The 20806-nt window shown below is 45.0% G+C and overlaps 1 protein-coding gene across 1 annotated transcript in view; it reads left to right on the forward strand.

Moving 5' to 3' along the window:
* Positions 1 to 20806, forward strand: part of SLIT3 (slit guidance ligand 3) — a 762848-nt gene that overhangs the window by 608654 nt on the left and 133388 nt on the right. The window contains 4 exon segments of the mRNA XM_004371219.2: positions 6167 to 6308; positions 17603 to 17707; positions 17941 to 17972; positions 20216 to 20228. Of these exon segments, the coding sequence (XP_004371276.1) occupies positions 6167 to 6308; positions 17603 to 17707; positions 17941 to 17972; positions 20216 to 20228 (292 nt within the window).

A 20806-nucleotide genomic window follows, 5' to 3' on the forward strand; every position in this document is an offset into this window, starting at 1 on the left:
TTTTTTTTTTTTTTTTTCTTTTTCACCTTCACCCTAAAAGGTTTATTTTTGGGTTTAAACTCCAAAATTTATCTTCCATGTGTTAAATTTCCTTGTACCTTAATCGGAAAGGTTTCTACAGGCCGCTATTTGTAATTCAAGGTTATTACTTAAATATTTGACCTCTTGAATCAATCATCTTTTTCCTTTGAACATCTACTAGCCCTCAATAGTTGTTCCATCCATTTCACATTTATCTGCCTATGGCTTGTGAATGGGAGATTCCTCTTTTCATAAAGATTAATCTTGTCTTCTAGTGGTAAGCGGCCACATCTAATATTTTTTCAGGTGCCCCAATTCCTAGAACAGTGTTTGAACCTGATATCCTCTCAATAAACACTTCCTCATTTGTTATTAAAAATGAAATAGGTTTATCTCCCTGGAAACCAGAAACTTTCCCCATTCTTCTTCTTTTCTTTAATTTGGGACTAGTTACTAAGTATAAAGATAATTAAGGTAAACCATGACTAGCAACCCATCTCCTTAGGAGATTTTAATTAAAATACCATAATTGGACATTGCAGGAATGAGATCATTAGGTTTATTTAGTCATTCCCAACATTATCACACCTCTGGTATTTAAATCACACTCATTTATATTCTCATTATAATGGTTCAAGTCCCATTGTCATCGCAGTCTGTTGTTGGCTTTTGGAAGGCCAGGGGCCAACAGGGATGCTTAATTTGAGTACTGGAATTAATTTATTTCCATGCTCACAAGGCCACTGGGTTTTTCAACTCTGTGCACTTTACTGGTTGAGTTCTTTTTTGTTGTTTGTTTTTTTTTGTCTTTAAAGACAGAAAGAAATAAATGCAGCTCTAACACAAAAGTGTCCAGCCATCCCCAGTGCAGCTTATGCAACCCGTGCCTCGGCCCCTGAGCCTACTCTTCCTGACTCCTGACATCCCCAGACTCTGGTGGTTTTCAATTTCATGACAATAAGCAGAGGCGTTTGGGGCATCTTTTTGGCAGAGAAGATGTTGAGAACAGCCCTGGACTAAAAAGTTAAAAGATTGTCATTTACTAGCTCTATGATCTTGGGCAGTTCGCTTAAACTCTCTATTCCTCAGTTTCTTTATCAGTATAATGGGAATAATAAGAATAGAATGCAAATCATGGGTTTTATAAGGATCAAATGAAATAATATATTCAAAGCACCTAACGCAGTATCTAGCACATAGGCAACATTCAATAAGTGTTAGCTGCTATTATGAAGATGATGATTATTCTTCCTCTGGCCAACACTGTGTCCCTGGGCAAGTGCTCTCTCTCTGGGCTTCTGTTTCCATCTCCATAGGCCCTTCTAGCTCTAAAGTTCTATGATCTTTGCCCCACTCACCTGGGCAAACAAGTAAGGGCTTTTCACTTTCACCATTATCATCATCCTCATTTTGCCAACTAGGTGGAAAACAAAGATGATGTGGCACCTGGGCAGGAGCCAGTAACCCTGGTCATCGCTCCATCTCTTCTTCTCTCTCAGAACTGGAGGGGAGCTTGTCCACTAAACAGAGATAGGATAGTGAGTACAGTGTCTATGCTAGCAACCACAGAGATGTTCCCTAGGAGAAGTTTGGCTGGCAATGCACCCCTGCTCCCGCTCACTGAATGCCCCCCTGGTGGGAAGCACCCCTTAATGATCAGTGAGAAGCAGGGAAAGGCCAGCTGTCTCCATGCCTGGAGCTCTGCCCTCAAGACATCAGCCCACAGTCCAGGGAGTCTTAGGAGAAATCAGAACGCTGGGCATGCCACTTACCTCCTTACTTGGCAACTTTGACTTCAGACTGAGATACCAGAGCTAAAGTGGTGGCAGTGATTAAGAAAGGGGGTGATGGGCCCCCAGAGGGAGACAAGGAATGGCTCACAGCCCCATCTCCCTATTCTGGACGAGCACATCCTTCCACCCGAGTGGAGAAGCATGTTAGTACCACTGTGGGAGTTTCAAGAGCAGATAGCATGGGCACTTACACAGAAGTGAAGAGCGAGTCCACATGCGCTCCTAAGTAGGTAATAGAACATCTTAGCAAGTAGATTGCAGGGGTTCTGCAGACCAGTCCATCAGTTTGCTCTGATTTAAGGCCACTTTCTTTGCCTGGGAGAGTAGGAAGTAGGACCCAATAGACAGACTCACTCAAGAACAAAGTGACTTCGTGAGACCCCATGAGAGCATGTTATACAAAAGAATGCATGCAGGCATGTGTTCAGATAGTTCTTTTTCATCAAAGATATCCTGATATAAAAACTCCATCCCCACACTTCTCCGCTTCCCAAGATATGGTTAAATAATTTGTTGGGTAGAAAGGTAGGTATTTTCCTACTTTGTCCTCCTTGGAAATCCACTACCTCCTGTACCCTCCCCACCCTCCAGTGTGGACAGGAAAGGCTGGGAGGGCTGGGCTTGCTGAGAGAGTTCAGTGGAGTGCCTAAAACACCCTGACCTGTGCAGGTGGAATCAGGCTCACAGGGAGCCCCAGGTGATAGGGCAAATGGCCTTTGCCAGCACTGAGAACAGTGAACAAAGAAGTAAGCTTCAGGAATGAGATTCCTGTCTCTTATAGCCACTCTGTTCCTGGATGGTGCAAAGACTTAACACACTCAGCTGCCAACCAAAAGGCTGGCAATTTGAGTCCACCCGGACGTACCTTGGAAGAAAGGCCTGGCGATCTGCTTCCGAAAAGTCAGCAGCTGAAACCCTATGGAACACAGTTCTACTCTGACACACATGGGGTCATCATGAGTCGAAACTGACTCAACGGCAACTGGTTATTGGTTATAACTACTCTATCCCACCATCCTATGGCCAATCCTATCTGCAAGAGCCCAGGGCATTTAGGACTCAGAGAGCCTGCCCTCAGGACCATTCCAGAAGGACCGTACCTCTATAGCTCGGTAAGGCTCAGGCCTCACGTCTGACAGGTTTCTGGGTCGGTTTCATTCATTCATCCTCTCACTCATCCAACTTATAGAGTTCGTGTTTTGTGCCAGACCATGTTTTAGGTACTGGGGATGCAATACTGGGTAAGATTAGACAAGGTGACTGCCCTTGTAGAATCAACATTCTAGTCTCAGTCTGTCCAGAGACAGAAAGCTAAGGGAAGGGGACTTCAGACAGCAGGCGGAGGCCCGTAGGGAAATGGACCTGGTTCATGGGGCATTGATCAGGAAGGAATGTTTCCAGCGGAAGTGGACCCACCTTTCAACCCCGTCTGAAACCTGAAGTGTTTTGTTTAAACAAGAGGACAATGTCTTCACCAAACGTGAATGCCTGGCTGAGACGCTGACAGCTGGCAGTGCTGAGAGAGGCTATAATTACGTTGTTTCTGTCTGTGTAATTAAAGGTGTTGTTAGTAACCTGGTTCAGGCATCTTTCCTAAAGGTTTTTTTTTTTTTTTTAACCTTGACAATGTCCCTTGAAATGTACTGCACACTCCCTATAAAAACCAGAGCCACCATGTGAGAGACTGAGCTAGTTCCCAGAGGGACTCAAAGCTGCAACCGGGCTCTGGTTTGGTCTGAATTGATTTCAGCATGGGAGTCAGAAGGTGCACCTTTGAAAAAGCTCCATTTCAGAACTTCTTCTTGCCAATATGAGCCCTTGAATATACTGTTCTTCCCCTTCTTTTGCTACACATGCCATCCAAGTGATATTGGCGGATCAGAAGAGGAACGGCCAGTGGATACCCTTATACTGAGTAGGTGGGAATACAGGAGCTCGGAATCCAGTCCTGCATGGGGCCTCTGACATTTCCCAAACAGGAGGTGCAGCAATTCTCCCTTGCTTTTGTCAAGCACACTCACCTCCTTGATGTGGAAGACCACTGGGCATGGCGGGTTTTCTTTGGGGAGCTCCATCTGCATTTCAAAAGCCCTGACATTTGAAGCCAAACTGCTCCTAGTCTCTCTCTGGGTGTGGGTGATGGATGGGAGCCCTTCACACTGTGGCCCCTCTTTGTCACCTACAAAGAGAGGAGGAGAGGAGGAGGGAAAGATGCTGGTATGTATCTTTCTCTCTTCCATTTTTCTGAAGAACAGGAATAGTTCATCTTTAGGCCCAGAAAGGATTTCATAAATCATGCAGTCCCAACCCCTTATTTGCTGAGATGATAACACCCAGAGAGGTACTGTGGCTTTCCCAAGGTCTCACAGCTAAATAGTGGCAGAGGCAGGGCTAATGGTGATAACAGTAGTAATAATAATAGCATCTAACATGACTAAGCCCTTACCATGTGCCATGCATTCTTCTAAATGCCTTGCCCACGTTAACTTGTGTTTGCCTTCACAACAAAGCCATGTTATGAAATAAGATGGGGAAGATTGAGGCACGGGGAAATAAGAATGAAGCGATAGAATTAGGATTCAGATTGAGGTGGTAGCGTTCCAGAACCCACACCCTCAGCCATAACACTCTCTGATCCCTAATCTGAGACTCTTACAGGCTGGCTGTCCGGGATTGCCATTATCCTAGAAATTTAAAGGCTTTCCCAGTTTGGAGCAAAACCAGTATCACCTGTGTCTCTAAGAGGATGTTCCAAATTGGGATTTCAATATACATCACCAAGTCTCTGAGATTTTCCATAGTCCCCACAAACCCTTGCCACTGGTAACTTTGAAATACTAAACATCCAAGCTTAGAGGATATTTAAAATTTTTGTTTTGTGTAAGTGAGATCAAGGGAGGTAAGAGTCTTTGATCATTGGGTTGGCATTTTCCAGGAAAGTGAATGGTCCAAATTAAGTGGCAGGCATCAGTTTGAGCCCCTACAGAAAGAACACCCACAAGCGTGGGGGCTGTTAAACATGGAGACTGGGACCCTTCACTTTGTCTCACTCAGTGTCCTGGTTAGTCCTCAGATTCAGCCGCTGCAGCTGGGCTAGCTCTGGCCTCCCACATTCAGGGTCTCCAGTGAACAGGGGCCAAACCAAAATAAGCTTTTCCCTGCAGACATTTTCCATGTTGCGTGTTTAAACTGTATCCGAGAGCTTCCAGCCAGAGGTCCCATGTCTGAACAGCGAGGAGGTCTGCAGAGTTAGGCTGAGTTTCATCTCAGCCTGTGACCACTTGCTGTGGGAGGAGGATCTAGAAAGACATTGAAACAACCCCCCCTGGTTGGATCCAGCAGTGGTGGGATGAGGTCTTGGCAGGGCTGTTGGGTTGGGTTTGCCTTTTGGACTACAACACCTACGTTTGAAAAACTAACCACATGTTTAAGATTTTCCTTGGCTTTGAGGAAGGGGTCATAGCATGAAAGTTTTACAATGTCTTTAAAATGTTTGGATTTACTTCTTGTATTAGGGATTTGATATGACCACCCGCAAAAGTGACTAAGATGCTTGGCAGCTCATTGAATCTTGAGTTAGTTTAGTAATGTATATGTTTATCTGCATTTACCTTTCTAAATAAACTCCCTGGATGCCATTTTCTTGGGGTTCTACCGCTTTCCTTTAAATTCACACTGTTTCTTACCTCAAGCAAAATTAAGAGCCAACTCCAAAATTTATAGTAACTTATTTGCCTTTTTTCTAATGAGATAAGTTTTATTGTTTTCTAGACATAAAAGCTGTTTGGAAATGTCCTGGGTGTCAGTGCTGATGGCTGCATTGACACTTCGACAGCATCAATGCCCCAAATGGGGAAATTCTGCCACTTACATTCCTCCCACCTGGTGTTGATAGCTATAGTGGCCTCCAGCCACCAGGGAAAGGATTGATGGTATATAAACAGTCAGTATGCAATCGCCAGGTAAAAGCCAAAACCCCTAGCATGCCCTTTAGACACCAGGCACCCTGAGACAGTGGTCCCAGTGTATGCTGTTTGGATTTCAGTGGCATATTTCCATTTAAGGTTGACTCTGAGAGCTCCTCTTTTTCTGAAAGAATGGGATGATAGGAAGACAGAACAGGTGGAACAATCCAGAAATAGCAAGATCAAGGTCAGAATCGCTCCTCTTTGCTGAATATTTAGCCAGTGGCAGCTGTGTCTCCCAGGTGAGGAGAGATGTCAGCTGGGAATAATTTTTTTCAGATAGTGGATCAGGTAATGCTGCATCCTTGGGAAGCTGGTTAAAGGGCACAAAGGCCCAGGCGGCTGCTGGCACTGACATGAGTTGACCATTGTGTTCTGGCCCCACAGGCCCCCATTCAGAGCCTCCGTCCTGCAATGCCAACTCCCTCTCCTGCCCTTCAGCCTGCACTTGCAGTAACAACATCGTGGACTGTCGAGGAAAGGGCTTGACGGAGATTCCCACCAACCTGCCAGAGGGCATCGTTGAAGTGTAAGTGTCCCGTCTGCCACCCCTCAGTCCCTGGCAAGCTCACCTCTCTGTCTCAGCGAGTCTCCCGCCAGGCTGGCAGCATGTTGGGCTGTTAGAGTTAACCATTAAAACCAATCAGGAATCTTTTTGCTGTCTGTCCCAGCTTTCCCGAGGAGCCTGGAGTTTAGATATGATAGCACAGTGGTCAAGAGCGTAGACTCTGGAGCAGAGTTAGCAAATGACAGCCCCTGGGCCACTGCCTATTTTGTCGATAAAGTTTTATTGTGACACAGCTATGCCTATTGGTTTATGTATTATCTATGCCTTTTTTAATACTACAAGGGCAGAAATGAGCAGCTGAAACAGAGACCTATACCCCACAAAGCCTAAAATATGTACTAGCTGGCCCTTTACAGAAAATGTTTGCTGATCCCTGCCCTAGAATCACACTGCATTTTTATCCTGGCTGTACCATTTACTAGCTGTGTGACTTTGGACAAAATAATTGCTCCCTTTCATCCTTTGTTTTCTTATCTACAGTAATATAATAATTATAGTATTACTTTTCAGTGGGTCATTGTGAAAACTAAATGAAGTACTGCATGTGAAGCACTTAATACAGTCCCTGGCACATGGCAAGTGCTCTATAAGATGGTGGTGGTGGTGATGGTGGAGGAGGATAAAAGGGTAAAAAGGCTAACTACCACTGTGCGAGAAAGGGTCTGAGCTTCTAATCATTTCAAATCAGATTTTTGTACTCTAGGTAAAGAGAGAAGACTGTGTGTTTCTGTGTTTCTATGTTACTGTAATTTCTAAAATTACAGTAAAATTAGTTTACTCACATAGCTCAGTCTTACATACTCTTCCTTCATACATTAGAAAATGGCCAGTGTCTGATTCTGGATGGAGTACAGGGTCAGTCAGTCAAGACTGAACTCAAGATGACAGCTGGAGGGCGCTTCTGTGACTCTTTAATGACAACAGTTGTTTTCATTTCTAGCCCCACCTTTGGATGGCTTTATTAAAAGTATCATTAGATGAGACCTCCAACTGGAAATATTATTAGACAAAGCCCATCCAAGTAAAAGGCACACATTGCCCTCAGCAATCTGCTTCTTCTCCTCCTATGCATGCCCCTTCTATTCCCAACTCATTCCAGTCAGATGGCCCACTGATGCTTTCATTCATTCATGCATTCATTCAAATGTCTATTGAGAGCCTACTGCATTCCAGTCATTGTACTGTGCTGTGCAGAGACAGCAACAAACAAAATCTCTGCCCTCATGATGATCGCATTCTAGTGGGGAGATAAACAATAAAGTAAAGAAGTAAATTAGATACTGCATTAGAATGTGGGAGGAGACAAAAGAAGGAGGGAAAGGACTTGAAGTGGGTGAGAGAAAAAAACAAACAAGAGGTTCTAGAGGAAGAGTGTTACAGGTAGAGGGAATAACAAGTGCAAAAGCCCTGTGGTACAAAGCATGCTTGGTGTGGCAGAAGGCCAGTGAAGCTGGAGTGCAATAAATAAAAGGGAACAAAAGGGAGATGTCATAGTCTGGGATCTCTAGAGAAGCAAAACCAATGAAGCATGTGTATGTATATATATACAGAGAGAAAGAGAGAGAGATTTATCTCAATGAAATGGCACACAGTTGTGGAGGCTGGCAAGTCCCTAAGTCCATGAGTCAGGTGTTGGCTGGAGGCTTCTCCTGACTCACATGGTTGTAGAGGCTGATGAACCCAGAATCAGCAGGTCATATGGCAGGCTGCTGGCTCACAGGGCTGCGGAAGCCAATGAATCCCAAAGTCGGCAGGTCAGATGACAGACTGCTGGCTCACATGGCTGTAGAGCTGGTGAATCCCAAAGTCGGCAGGTCAGAAGACCAGCTGCTGGCTCAAGTCCCAGGAACCGGAGGTCAAATGATGATGAGCCGGAAACAGGATCCGGAGCAAGCAAGTGAGCTTTGCCAGAACATCCATATATATATTGGGTGCAGGCCACACCCCGAGGGAAACTCCCTTGCAATTGATTAGCTGATTACATAAGATCATACCATGGAGGTGATTACATGACATCACAAAATGAAGGATAATTACATCGGATCATGAAATGGAGGATAATTACATAATACTGAGAATCGTGGCCTAGCCAAGTTGACACCTAACATTAACTAGCACAAGAGAGTAGTAGGAGATGAGGTCAGAGAGGTAATGAGGGGACAGACCATGGGGCCATCCTAAGGATTTTGGTTTATCCTGCTTGAGATGGGAAAAACATATGACTTAAATAGCAGAGCTTCCATTTCTTCTCCTTTCTTCATCTACTTTGCCAGCTTTTCTTTGGTTCCCTGTAAACTTTCTTTTCTGGCCCCAATGCCTCACAATCCATGCCTCCCAACCCTTCCTGCAGGATGGAGCTAGTCAGTAAGGAGGCCTTTTTGCCTGATGCCCACACCTTCTGTGGCCTTGATCCATCTTCACTCAGCCCTCAGTCTACCTTTCAGCCAAGCACCAACAATTCATCAACTTTGTGTTTTACTGTAACTCTTCACCATGTCTCTTGGCCCATTGCTCTAGCTTTGGAGATCCCCTCTTTCTGGGGAATTTGCTTAGACCTCACCTACCTCTCCTGCTCATCCCTTTGATTTCCTACTTTCACCATTTCTCCCTAGTTGTGTCCCTGCTGTTCCTCCATTTCTCCACCGTTTCCCCCTTTGTTATTTTCTCCTTCCCTTGATCTGCTTTCCTCCTTCTCTCTCTCCCCCCACCCATGGTCTTTCCACTTCACCTCACCTTCCCCCATCCCCGCCATCTCTTTTTCTACCCAGTTAGCTCCTTTCTCTTCTTCCCCATAAGAGCCCTCTCCTTCCCTTTCCTTCCATGCCAGGGTAGGATTCTGGTCCTTCCCAGATCAATGTTCAAGACAGAATTCCTACCACACACTCATCACATTTCAGATTCCCACAGATCATTCCTTTCTTCTGCCACACCTCATTTCTTTCTCCATCTGCCAGGTTTTGTCTTTTCTCTTTGACAGTCACAGACTTAACCTGGCCTGGTTTTAAAACCACACTCTAAGAAAGAATCCAGTCTAGGGCATCAAGTCAAAGCCAGTGACCCCCCCACCCCCACCCCTCACCCCTGATTCAGGGGCTCTGGGCCCGCCCACTGCCTCACCTGCTTGGATCTCACAGGCTGACACAGCTCAAGTCTCTGGGAGAGAGAAATCACAGATACCCACATCACTGGTGGGACCCATGCTGGCCAACCCAAACCTCCACTCTCGGGCTCATGTTTTGACATTGCATTTTAAAAGGGACATTGACAAGTTAGAATAGTGATTACTAAAAGATTGTCCAATTATTACTGAGTTTTTCCTGATAGAAGTAAAATGAGAAAAAACAAGAACATTGTAATGAGTTTTCTCGCTGGACAAAAATATTCGGTTTAAAGTAGTATCCTTTATTGTGAGTTCATGAACTTCCTTATTCTATCATTGTTGTTATTAAAAATGCCCTTTACGTTATAAAATGATGACCATTGAAGGGAGATTAGCAACTGAGTGCTTTAACCATTCCGCCACCAGGACTCCTTAGATTTTATAGATATAAACAGTTGCCATTGAGTCACATTCCAACTCATGGCAGCCCCATGTGTGTCAGAGTAAAACTGTGCTCCACTGGGCTTTCAATGGCTGATTTTTCAGAAGGAGATCACCAGACCTTTCTTTTGAGGTGCCTCAAGGTAGACTCTTTCCTCCAACCTTTGGGTTAGCAGCCAAGTGCATTACCATTTATACCACTCATAGACTTTATATGTATATTTATATCTATCTACCTCTATATATAGAGAGAGAGAGAGATTTTGTATACATATATATATTTCTCTGTATGTCAAATGCACATACACACACAAAAACAGATTGCCTTATTTCCCAAAATAAAAGTTCTGTAATCTCCTACCCTATGAAATCCAAAAGTCTGAGGATGACCAGCCTAGCTAGACAATTTCCAGAAATAAGGAGCCACAGATAGCAGCAAACTGGCAGTGAAGAGTGAATGACCAGGGATTCAGGCCGACTTGTATTTTTTCTCTGGTTCTACCTTGTAGCGATTGACAAATAACTTTTCTGAGTCTCGGTTTCCTCAACTGTCAAATGTGGAGGCTAATAGGACCTCCTTAATGGTTCTTGTGAAGGTTAAATGAATGTATGCTGAAAAAATGCCTAGCATTGTGTCTGGCACATTGGGGTGAGTAATGGCTCCATGAAGCGAGATCAGTTTCTAGAATGGCTGCAGTTAAGAGAATAGGTTCTACAAATAGACTAGACACTTGCATTATAAATTGAACCTAGTAGTAGCTCATCTGCATGGAAACGTGTGTGGATGGGGTAATAAGACTGCCCCTGATTACTTGGCAGCCACAGCCTACCAGATGGATCGCCCGCACCTTCTTTCTCTCTTGCTGCTCTTGCATGTTCTCTTCTGTAGTGAAATAAAGCTGAGAAATTAAAGCAGATGAGGCAAGTCTCTATGGTTAGGGTCGTGGAGCAATGAGATGTAAGAGATTCTGGGGGTGAGGGGAGGAACCTGCTTGCTCCTTTGGGCAGCAAAGCCTGCATGTGGGGACCTGTGTGTTGGTCTGTTGTTGTGTGCTGGCAAGTCAATTCCAACTCATAGTGACGCTATAGGACACAGTAGAACTGCCCCATAGAGTTTCCTAGGCTGTAATCTTTACGGAAGCAGATCGGTCTTTTCTCCTGTGGAACCACTGGGTGGGTTCAAACCAGTGACCTTTCAGTTAGCAGCCAAGCACTTAAACTTTGCGCCACCTAAAAGTCTTTACCTAAATGCATCCTCTGAGCAATGAGAGAAGACCAGCAGATGGGGGAGGTTGAAAGACAAGGAAAAAGGCAACAGAGTTGAAATTGCAGGATGAACCCCAGGATGAATAAAAAGTGTCTGATTTATCATCCAATACATCTGAATTTTACTTTCTCTCTTTTTTTTTTTTAACGTTTTATTGTGCTTTAGGTAAGAGTTTGCATAGCAAATTAGTTTTCCAGTTAATAGTTCATACATAATTGTTCTGTGACATTGGTTACAATCCCCACAATGTGTCAGCACTCTCCCTATTTCCTCCCTGGGTTCCCTATTTTCATTCCTCAGGTTTCCCTGTCCCTCCCTACTTTCTCTTTTAGTATCAAGAATCCTACCTCTTGTCCATGCCACCTGTATAATCCAGATTTGTGCTTTTCCTTTAGGGATGCTTGGCACCATATCAGCCTTCTACCCCTGCCCCCTCAATCCTTAGCTATTAGCCATTCTCCTAAACCACCTTAACCTGGGGAGGGTGCTGCATTCCCCAACATTTTAGTTGGGGCATCTTTCATGCAAAGCAATCTGGCAGACTGTCTTAGATTTTTTCAAAGCCAAAGCAACTCAGAAGTGTGTGTGGTGGGCTCCCCACATAGCAGAACCAATTCCCCTAAAAATAGCTTTCTTCTCAAAAACCCACCGTGAGATGGTTCACTGCAGATTTTCCTCGAAGCTGAGCTCCATCAGCTGCACTGTTGCTTCCTGCTGCTTCCTGGTGTTTCCATGAACTGGCTCCAGACTCCGGCAGGAAGGGATTCTGGGAAGAGCCAGAGGCCCACATACTCCTTTGTTCTGTGTCTTCAGATTGCCCTCCTGGGTCCTCAGTGCCCCCGAGGATGGCATCTTGACCTAGAGCTCCATCCTCACCACTGCTCCTACCGTCTCCCATTTTTGTTCTATCTCTGCATTGTGTTAACCAGAATCTCATGCCCTCTACTATAGCGGGTAAATTGAGTTGATAGGGAATTAAATTTCTTTTCCAAAGGCTGTGGATTGGATTAAATGCCAGGTCATATGTGAAAGCATCTAGGGAAAAAGTAACCTCACTTTGCAGCTTGCCCCACCTCAATCCCATTGTTTATCTAAGGTGGAGAGATACCCAATAAAAACAAATTATTTCCCCCGTTACACTGGAGTCCCTGTGTGGTGCATACAGTTAATGTATTTGGCTACTAACCAAAAGGTTGAAGGTCCAAGTCTACCCAGAGGTGCCTCAGAAGAAAGCCCTGATGACCTGCTTCTGAAACATCAGCCACTGAAATCCCTGTGGAGCACAGTTCGACTCTGACACTCACGAAGTCACCATGAGTTGAAGTCAACTTGAGGGCAGCTGTGTTTTTGTTTTTGTTTTGTTTTACACTGGTCACCAGGGAATTGAAAAGGGAGTGGGGTGGCTAAAAAGAAAACAGCAAAGAGAATGAAAGGGCTGAAGGGCTCTCAAGAACCCCCATATCAGTGATTCTTGAAACGTTCTGGGGGACTGTCACATGGAAGGTGAGGAGATGAGGTAGAGATAGGGCAGGTGGTACAGAAGAGAAGCTGATCAGACAACAGAATAGTTAGGAGTAGAGACTTGGAGTGAACAGTCCTGGGTTTGAATGACAGTTCTGCCTCTTTGGGCAAGTTTCTTAACATCTCATCCTCAGTTTCCCCCTTTGCAAAATGGGCATGATCATACCTACCTAAAGATTTTCCATGAAGATTAAATAACACAATGTGTAGAAAGTTAACACAATGTTTAGACCCTGCTAAATGAACTCTGCAAAGCAGAAACAGGTATGCACATGTATACGTGTGTAGTAGTATAGAATGGTTTAGTATCAAGTTCCCATTCCATTCTTCAATCATTTTTTAGAAGATGGAAAATTTTCCTCTGTTGGAGGCATCTGGGATCTGGGCACAAGCATATAATAAAAACAGCAAACCTGGCTCTGTGTCTGCACTTCTGTTTTCCATAGGCAATGCCAGGTGTTCTGCAGACAAAAGGTTAGGAGTGGCTCATGTCAGATATGTGCACATTCCTCATCTTTGCTGTTGACCAAGCATATAAACTCAGTCGGGATGTTGAGGATTCATTGCCCTTCTAAAGAACCACCAGGAGCAAAGGTAAAGAAAAAGAGAGGCCAGAAAGGGCTTGCCCCAGAAGTTGATCCCAGATTGTAACCTTGGGGGTTCCCCTCTGCCCTGTTCCAGGCATAGGAAATCATCAGGGACTGAACCTCTGGGCTCTGAGCTGTTGTCTGCTCACTACCAAACGGCCCAAGATGACTTTAGGAAGGGATAGAGCTGGGGCTTCCTTTCTTCAGCAGAATCTGGGTGCCCTAACAAGAGTTCACAAGTCAAAGGAAAACTAAGAAAGATGGGAAAGAGTTAAGAATCATAGCTGAGTACCACCAAGGTGGCTTCTAGGGGGAGGCAGTATAGCCTAGGGGTTAAGAACTCAGGCACTGTAATCCCACAGACCTGAGTTCAAGTCCAGGTTCTGCCGTTTACTAGCTACCTGACTTAGGCAAATTAACCTCTCTGTACCACTGTTTTTTCATCCATAAAATGAAGATGTTGATAATAATACTTGCTTCATAGTCCTATTGAAAAGAATAAAATGAGCCAGTGTGTGAAGGACACAGTGTCTAACGTATCAAAAGCCCCTAATAAATGGTAGTTGTCCATCATTGGCACCATTCTCGCTATCACCACCACCACCATCAATATTTCATCCCAGCCCCAGAGCCTCTTTATAGGGGAGTTCACAGCCGGGCCCCTTTACTACCTATGGCCCTGCCATTCTTTGTGACATCATGTTGACTTATATATTGCTAGAAATATATTGCGTTCAGTCACATGTTTGCAAATGATAGATTATTAAGGAAGCACCCAAGGAACTGGGACAAATCAATATAGAGAGCAAATGACTGAAATTCCCATCAGAAGTCCCCATTGCTTTTGCTGGTACAGGAAGATGCTCAGATGTTTGATTTGTATGTTTGTTTTTATGCTAGTTCTGTTAAATCAGTCTGCAGCCTGAAGAATGTTTGCCAGGCAAAGAAAGACTCATGTGCCAGTTAAGAGAGACCTGAAATAGCTGTTGGCTTCAGACACATCCCTAAATGTGACAATTTTGCACTGTTGCTAATGCTTCTTTTTTGCCTTTTACACTGATTTTTTTCACTGCGAGTATGCAGCATAGTATCGTTTTTTCCAGTTTGCGGGACAGAGCTCTGTTCAAAACCTACCGGGGGTACGGGCTGCATAGACTTTTTAGGTGTGAACATGCACACGCACACACACACGTATGCGTGCAGACACCGGCCTTACTCCCTTGACAGAGCAGCCGTTTTCCCTGACCATGAGCTGGCAATGACCCAAAGGATGGAGGTGTCTCGACTCCAAAGGGTATTCAGTAAAGCTCAGTGATGGAGTGTTCGGGCTTTCGAATTGGATGGATTTGGGTTTGAGTCCCAGCTCTAGCTCGTCCTGGCTTTGTGAAGATGGACAAGTGACTTAATCTCTTTTCTCAAGTTCAAAGTGGGTCTGGTAATAACTAATTGGATCTGCCTCATGGAGATGTAAATTTTGAGTGAGACTGTCTATGTAAAATTCTTAACCCCATGCCTGACATACAATAAGTGCTTGATGTATATTAGGTCTTATTATTTTTTATCCACATCCTTGCTTTTACATTTAAAGTACACTGACCATTCATGCCTACCCACAGACAAATCCCTGATGCCCTCTCAGGCAAGATTAACTCAAATCATGCCATGGCTTTGGCACTTCCTAAGAGGTTAGATGTTCAGCCAGTAACCAAAGCAGCATCAGAAACTTAGAGACAGCAGACACCAAAACCATTCCCCAGAGCACACAAGTCTGGAGAGTCCAGGACACAGAGCAATGCCTCTGCCAGGGTAACAAGCTAAGATTTGAGTTCTTTGTTCAGAAACCACACCTTCACATCTATATTCCATCTTCCCTCCACTCCTACAGCCTTTTTACCTATTTCTGCAGAAACTGCACGATGTATCAGAATCAACACTGTGGTCTTAATCCTGTAAAACTTTCTGTGACTTTGGGGAAAACCCTTTAGTCTCTGGGCCTCAGTTTCTCTGTCTTCAAAAAGAGACAGTATGTCTAATAGATGGAAATGGGGCATCTTCGGTTCTGCTACTTCCTAGCTTTGTGACTTTGGACAGATTATTTGATCCCTTAAGTTTCATTTTCCTTGCCCACAAAACAGGGCCAGTACAGCTTACCTTGTATGGTAAGGATTAAAAGAGATGATAGCTGTCAATCAACTAGACTCCATAAAGGATAGCTCTTCTAAACATGGAAGCAGTATAAATTTGGTTCTGCGATGGACTAAGATAGACCATCTTGGGTTGGTCCTCCCTCTATCACCAGATGATTAAACTCCTTGGGAACAAGTATCACATCCTGCTCATCCTTAGCTTTTCCACACTTCACTAAAATGGAGGTCAGCTGATTATGAGCCACATAGAGAGCCAGCATACCTCACACACCCAATCTGGCTTGCATGGGCTCTTGGCCAGCATCTGGGAGTAGTGGATCCTCTTGCAAAAGCTGAGCGGGTTGCCATCCTCCCAGACTGTGACTCTATCCAGAGGCATCATCCAGCTGAAGTCCCTTGCCAAAGTGGCAGGTGAATCACAGGATTCCCAGGGAGCATTTGCCACCTGACTGGCAGCCCCAGAGATCCACGGATCTGCTGCCTTGGCTGAGAAATCCCTGCTGAACTCTCCACCCAGCTGGAAAACAAGAATGTCCTTGGAGCTTCTCAGTCAAAGCAGCCTGCCCTGTGGGTGGCTGTATCCAGTAGCCCACAGTCTCTGAGACCATGTGGCCAGCTTTCATGACCCACTGTGAGCCAGTCAGCCAGGCCCCCGCTCACCAGGCCTGCCCAGCTCCCCTGTGCCCACATTCCCAGCAAAGCACTCTGCCTGCCCCCCTTCAGCAAGGCACAAAGGCATTGTTAATAGACCGTGGCAGTCTCATTTGTAGACTCTATTCATCTGGCAGCCAAGAATGATCTGTCCTGATGCTCCCTCTCTCTCCTCACCCACCCTTCCTCTTCCCCACTGTCCCCCCTTCCTTTTGCCTGGAGAGTGATTTGTCTGTGTTATGGGTAGGCCTGACAAACCATTCCACATTAGCAGCCGAGATGTTGTTTGAAATGGGAAAATTGCTGGCAAACTGCTCCATTAACTGTTCCAGTAACAAATACTCTGCTCCCCCAATGAAGATGAGATCGCAGAGGCACAAATTAATATGACTGTCTCCCCCACTCTGCAGTGGGGATTACTCTTCAAGATGAATGGGTTTGTCCCAGCCAGAATGTGAATCCGCTAGATGTAGCCTTGGAGGGAGCCAGTCCGCCCCTCTAGCGCTTCTGCTCCACACCCCCTACACACACACACCTTTTCTGTGTCTTCCCAGCTAAGGGTTCGGGGAGCATCCATGCCCAATGAGGAGGTGATGAAAAGACCTGCACCTTAGAGAGAAGGGAGATGAATGAGGATGAGATGCTGAGCGCTTAGCCTGGGCCAGGTCATCATTCATCACCTCTAATCGAGGAACCACCTCACCCTTATGCCTGCTACTCACCACACCTGTTCAGGGTGACAGGAAGTCATTTGAGGAATGAAAGAATAGAGAATGGAAATGCTCACCCACTCCCCATGGCTCCATTTCTTCCAAGGAAGTTCTGGGCCCCAGGCTTGCAGAATCTCTTGTTCATTTCAGAGTAATAGAGGAGGAAGCATTTCAGGAAACTCCATGAGAGGTTAAAGCCACAGACTCCAGTAGTAGCCCAGGGAGGTGGTCCAGTCTGGGCCCCTAGGGCCTGCAGGTTGTCAGGGAGTAATCTGATGAATGTCAGCCTGGGAGCCTAAAGACTTTAAGGCTGTTTCTCCACCATATCAGAACAGCCCATTGAAAAGCCCAGCTGTGAAGTCAGCCGTGGACATTTCTGCTGCATAGTACCCTATTAGCAGTGTGATTGGGTATTTAATTGAAGAGTGACATGGTTCCATGACAGATGGGCATGGCTGGCCTGTGGCCTATCTCTTTTTACTCTTCTTTCTCTTTATCCTTTTGACTTTTTGGAACTCTGGTTACTTCCTGAAGGTTTGTTTTTCTGAAGATGATAGCTGCCCCCAAAGGAAGTTTTCAGTAAGCAAGGACCACGAGTCCTCAAGGAGAAGGCACTTTTTGTAGCTTTCTTCAAGAGGAGTTAGACCCTTGGATGGGTGCTCTATAGACCAGAAAATGAGCTCTCTGGCTGCCTTGTCTCCCCCAAGCAGCACTCGTGCCCTGTGATGAGAGGGACCATCTTGTTCTAAGGTCAGAGAAAGCAGTAAGCCTTCTCTAGCTACTTGTGGACAGGTGGCTGGTTAACTGACTCTCCTTTGCTCTGGTTCCTAGACGCCTGGAACAGAACTCCATCAAGTCCATCCCAGCAGGAGCCTTCACCCAGTACAAGAAACTGAAGCGAATGTGAGTTTCCCTTGCAAAGAAAAGAGCCCAAATGTTTTCTGTGTTGGGGTAATATGTAGTGTGTAGTGGCACCACATGTCTCCTGGGCAGTTCAGTTTCAGACCTGGAATGCTCTCCTGAGATTGGGAGGTAAGGTTCAGAAGTGTTTCACGTGAAGTGTGTGGGCCTACACATGTAGAACTAAGGGCTTTCCAACCAGAAACCAAAACCAAACCTGTTGCCGTTGAGTCGATTCTGACTCATAGCAACCCTGTAGGACAGAATAGAATTGCTCCATGGGTTTTCCAAGGAGCAACTGGTGGATTCAACCTGCCGGCCTTCTGGTTAGCAGATGAATGCTTAACCACTGTGCCACCAGGGCTCCTGTGCAACCAGAGCAAACTAAAATTGTACATGTGGGAGGTAGAAATGAGTTCGCCTATAAAGCCCATATCACCATTTTCATTATCCCTTGACTTTGGGAGTTTCAGTAGAGAGTTGTCAATAGTCCAGCATCTGTCTACACCACTGTTACCAGCAGCCCTACAACTGAGCATACATTCACTCAACAAGTACGTACTGACTATCTAGCATCTACCGTGTGCAAGGTACTATGCCAGGACCTGTGGATGCAGCAGTGAACAAAAATAAAGTCTGCTTTCATGGAGCTTACATTCGAATGAGAGAACATAGAAAATAAGCCAGTAAATATCAGAAAATGACAAGTACCAAAAAATAAAACAAAAGAAGAGAAGGGAACAGAGAATGAGGGTGGGGTGACATTCTAGGTGGGTTTGCCAGCAAAGGCCTCTGTATGCAGGTGACCGGAATAAAGGGAACAAGTCATGAAGATCTCCCAGGGGAGAGGTCCCCAGGCAGTGGGAAAAGCAAATAAAAGATCCTGGGGAGTGTACATGGATGGTTTTTGGAACAACGAAGAGGACAGTGTGGCTTGAGTGGAGTGAGTGAAGGGGAAAGTGATGGTTATTGTGTTGGAGAGGTAGGTGGGGGCTGGATCACATGAAACCTTTAGACCATGATGAGTACTTTATATTATATATTCTAAATGAGATAAGAAGTCTTAGAGGGTTCTTATTCTCCTAAAACACATGACTTGGCCATGATTATCCCCAACATCCCCATTACCACTGTAACAATGTCATTACCACCACTGCATCATACCAATACCTGGTGACACCAACACTACTGTAACTTCCTTCCCACAGCAGCCATTGATGGCATCATTGCATTCGTGCCCTCATCCCAATCACTGTGACAATGTCATCATCATCCTTCTCCATCACATGATGACCCAGAGCACTGCTCTGTGAGTCACTCAAAGCTGGGCTCTCTGAAGAGAGGCTAGTAGGATTCAGAAATGGCCCAACCATTGCTCTCTATAGATTTTAAGAGTTTGGAATGAGACTCCTATCCCTTTTCTAGGGTAAGAAATCATTTGTCATAGCCCAGTAATCAAGATGCCATTTCCATTCTGCTCACTTTCTCTCTCTGGCTCCCCACAGAGGGAAGAGAGAGGGTGGTTAGAAATTTGTGTGGACTTGATCCTGTGTTTTGCTTCCACTCCATGCTGATTCATTGGTTTCCCTTGAGTGGGAGGGCCTACATTAAAGAGGTTAAGTATCTGCCAATTCCTTTCATGTTAAAAATAAACATCCCAGTGAAACAGTGGCATTGGTAGGCTTTACCTTCATATCTCAAGAAGCCAACTTCCCATCTCCCTGCAAATCTAAACCAAATGAGATTTTCTCCTGGTACAATTCCAGAAGTGGAAACCAGCATAATGAGCCAGGCCTAAGCATGCACTTCTTCCCTCCCCTTGGCAGCATTCCTGCTGGAGGAGCTGTATAAATATAAGTCTTAATATTTAAAACCTTAGGCCATTAATCTCGTGGTGTCCCTGCTTCCCCAGCTCGCTCCCAAAGCCCCCCCCCATTCATTTTTAAAGCCTAGCTTGATTACGCAGCCAGATAGTAATTTCAGTGAAAAATGACAAGTTCACTCACTGCCCCAACCTATATCTCTTACATGATTTAAGCTACTGCTCTAATTTTTTGTGAAGTCCAGGTAATTTAAAGCTTGGCTATGTTTTACTGTCCTTTCTCCATCCTATTGGAGTCACTATGATGTGCGCATTCAAAATTCATAAGACCTTCTGAGTCATGACCTGGAAAGTGAATTTAATTTTTGATCACTCCTGATGCTACTGATATTTATTATGATGCCTTTCCCCCGCCCCCTGCCCGCCCCACAAAGGGAATGGTGGTAGGGAAGAAAGACCACTTGAAAGTTTTTCAACTAACAGAATTTCAGAAACCCAGACTGAAGTGCAGTGGCTTGGGAGAAGTGAGGTCCCTGGTAAGAATGGATTTTAAAACCCTAAGTGTGAATTCCGCCTAGATGTACCTGCCCAGTTTATCTCCAGTATCTTACACGAAGAAGTTTCCATCAACAGAACCACATCCCAATCTTGTCTCAAAAACAAAAAAAAAAATCCCCCTGAATAAATGGCTTTGTTCCCACCTATTCTTAGTGCCACATTAGTATTAAATACAGTGTCAGGGTAGAGAAGCCACTCATAGGGAGAGAAGACAATGGAGAGACTCCTTGGTCTTATGAGGCTGTTTAGCAGGTAAGCACTGACACTTGGAGGCTATGTCTGTGTTGTTTGGCCGGCATGGTAGGTTAAGAGTTCTTTTCCTTTACATACTCATAGGTAGAGCAGTTTTTCATAGGCTCCAGAACTTCCTATTATCTCATACAAGCCAAGCAATTTGCACATTGTGTTCCCTGCCTAGCCCTTGAAGGCACTTGAATTTTCCATCTCTGTTCTACACAGTCTGGAAAGGCTATTTACTCGAGGTCATCCAGTTTATATGCCTCAGGGGACTGGGGTGGGTCCTGAGATTGATCAAATTCTAAAACAACTGCGTAAAATATGGCCCAGGGACCACCTGCATGGGAATCACCTGGAGATTTGTTAAATATGAAGATTCCTACCACCCACCCCTGCCTGTCAAACCAGATTCTCTGTGGGTGCATTTTAATAAGTACCCTAGTAAGATAGGAGAGAGGGAAGTGCTGGTTCAGCAGTAAAATTCTCACCTTCCATTCTGGACAATGCACCTCATGCGT

The sequence above is a fragment of the Trichechus manatus genome, unplaced genomic scaffold (genome assembly GCF_000243295.1).
Source record: "Trichechus manatus latirostris isolate Lorelei unplaced genomic scaffold, TriManLat1.0 scaffold00011, whole genome shotgun sequence".
Taxonomy (NCBI): Eukaryota; Metazoa; Chordata; class Mammalia; order Sirenia; family Trichechidae; genus Trichechus; species Trichechus manatus.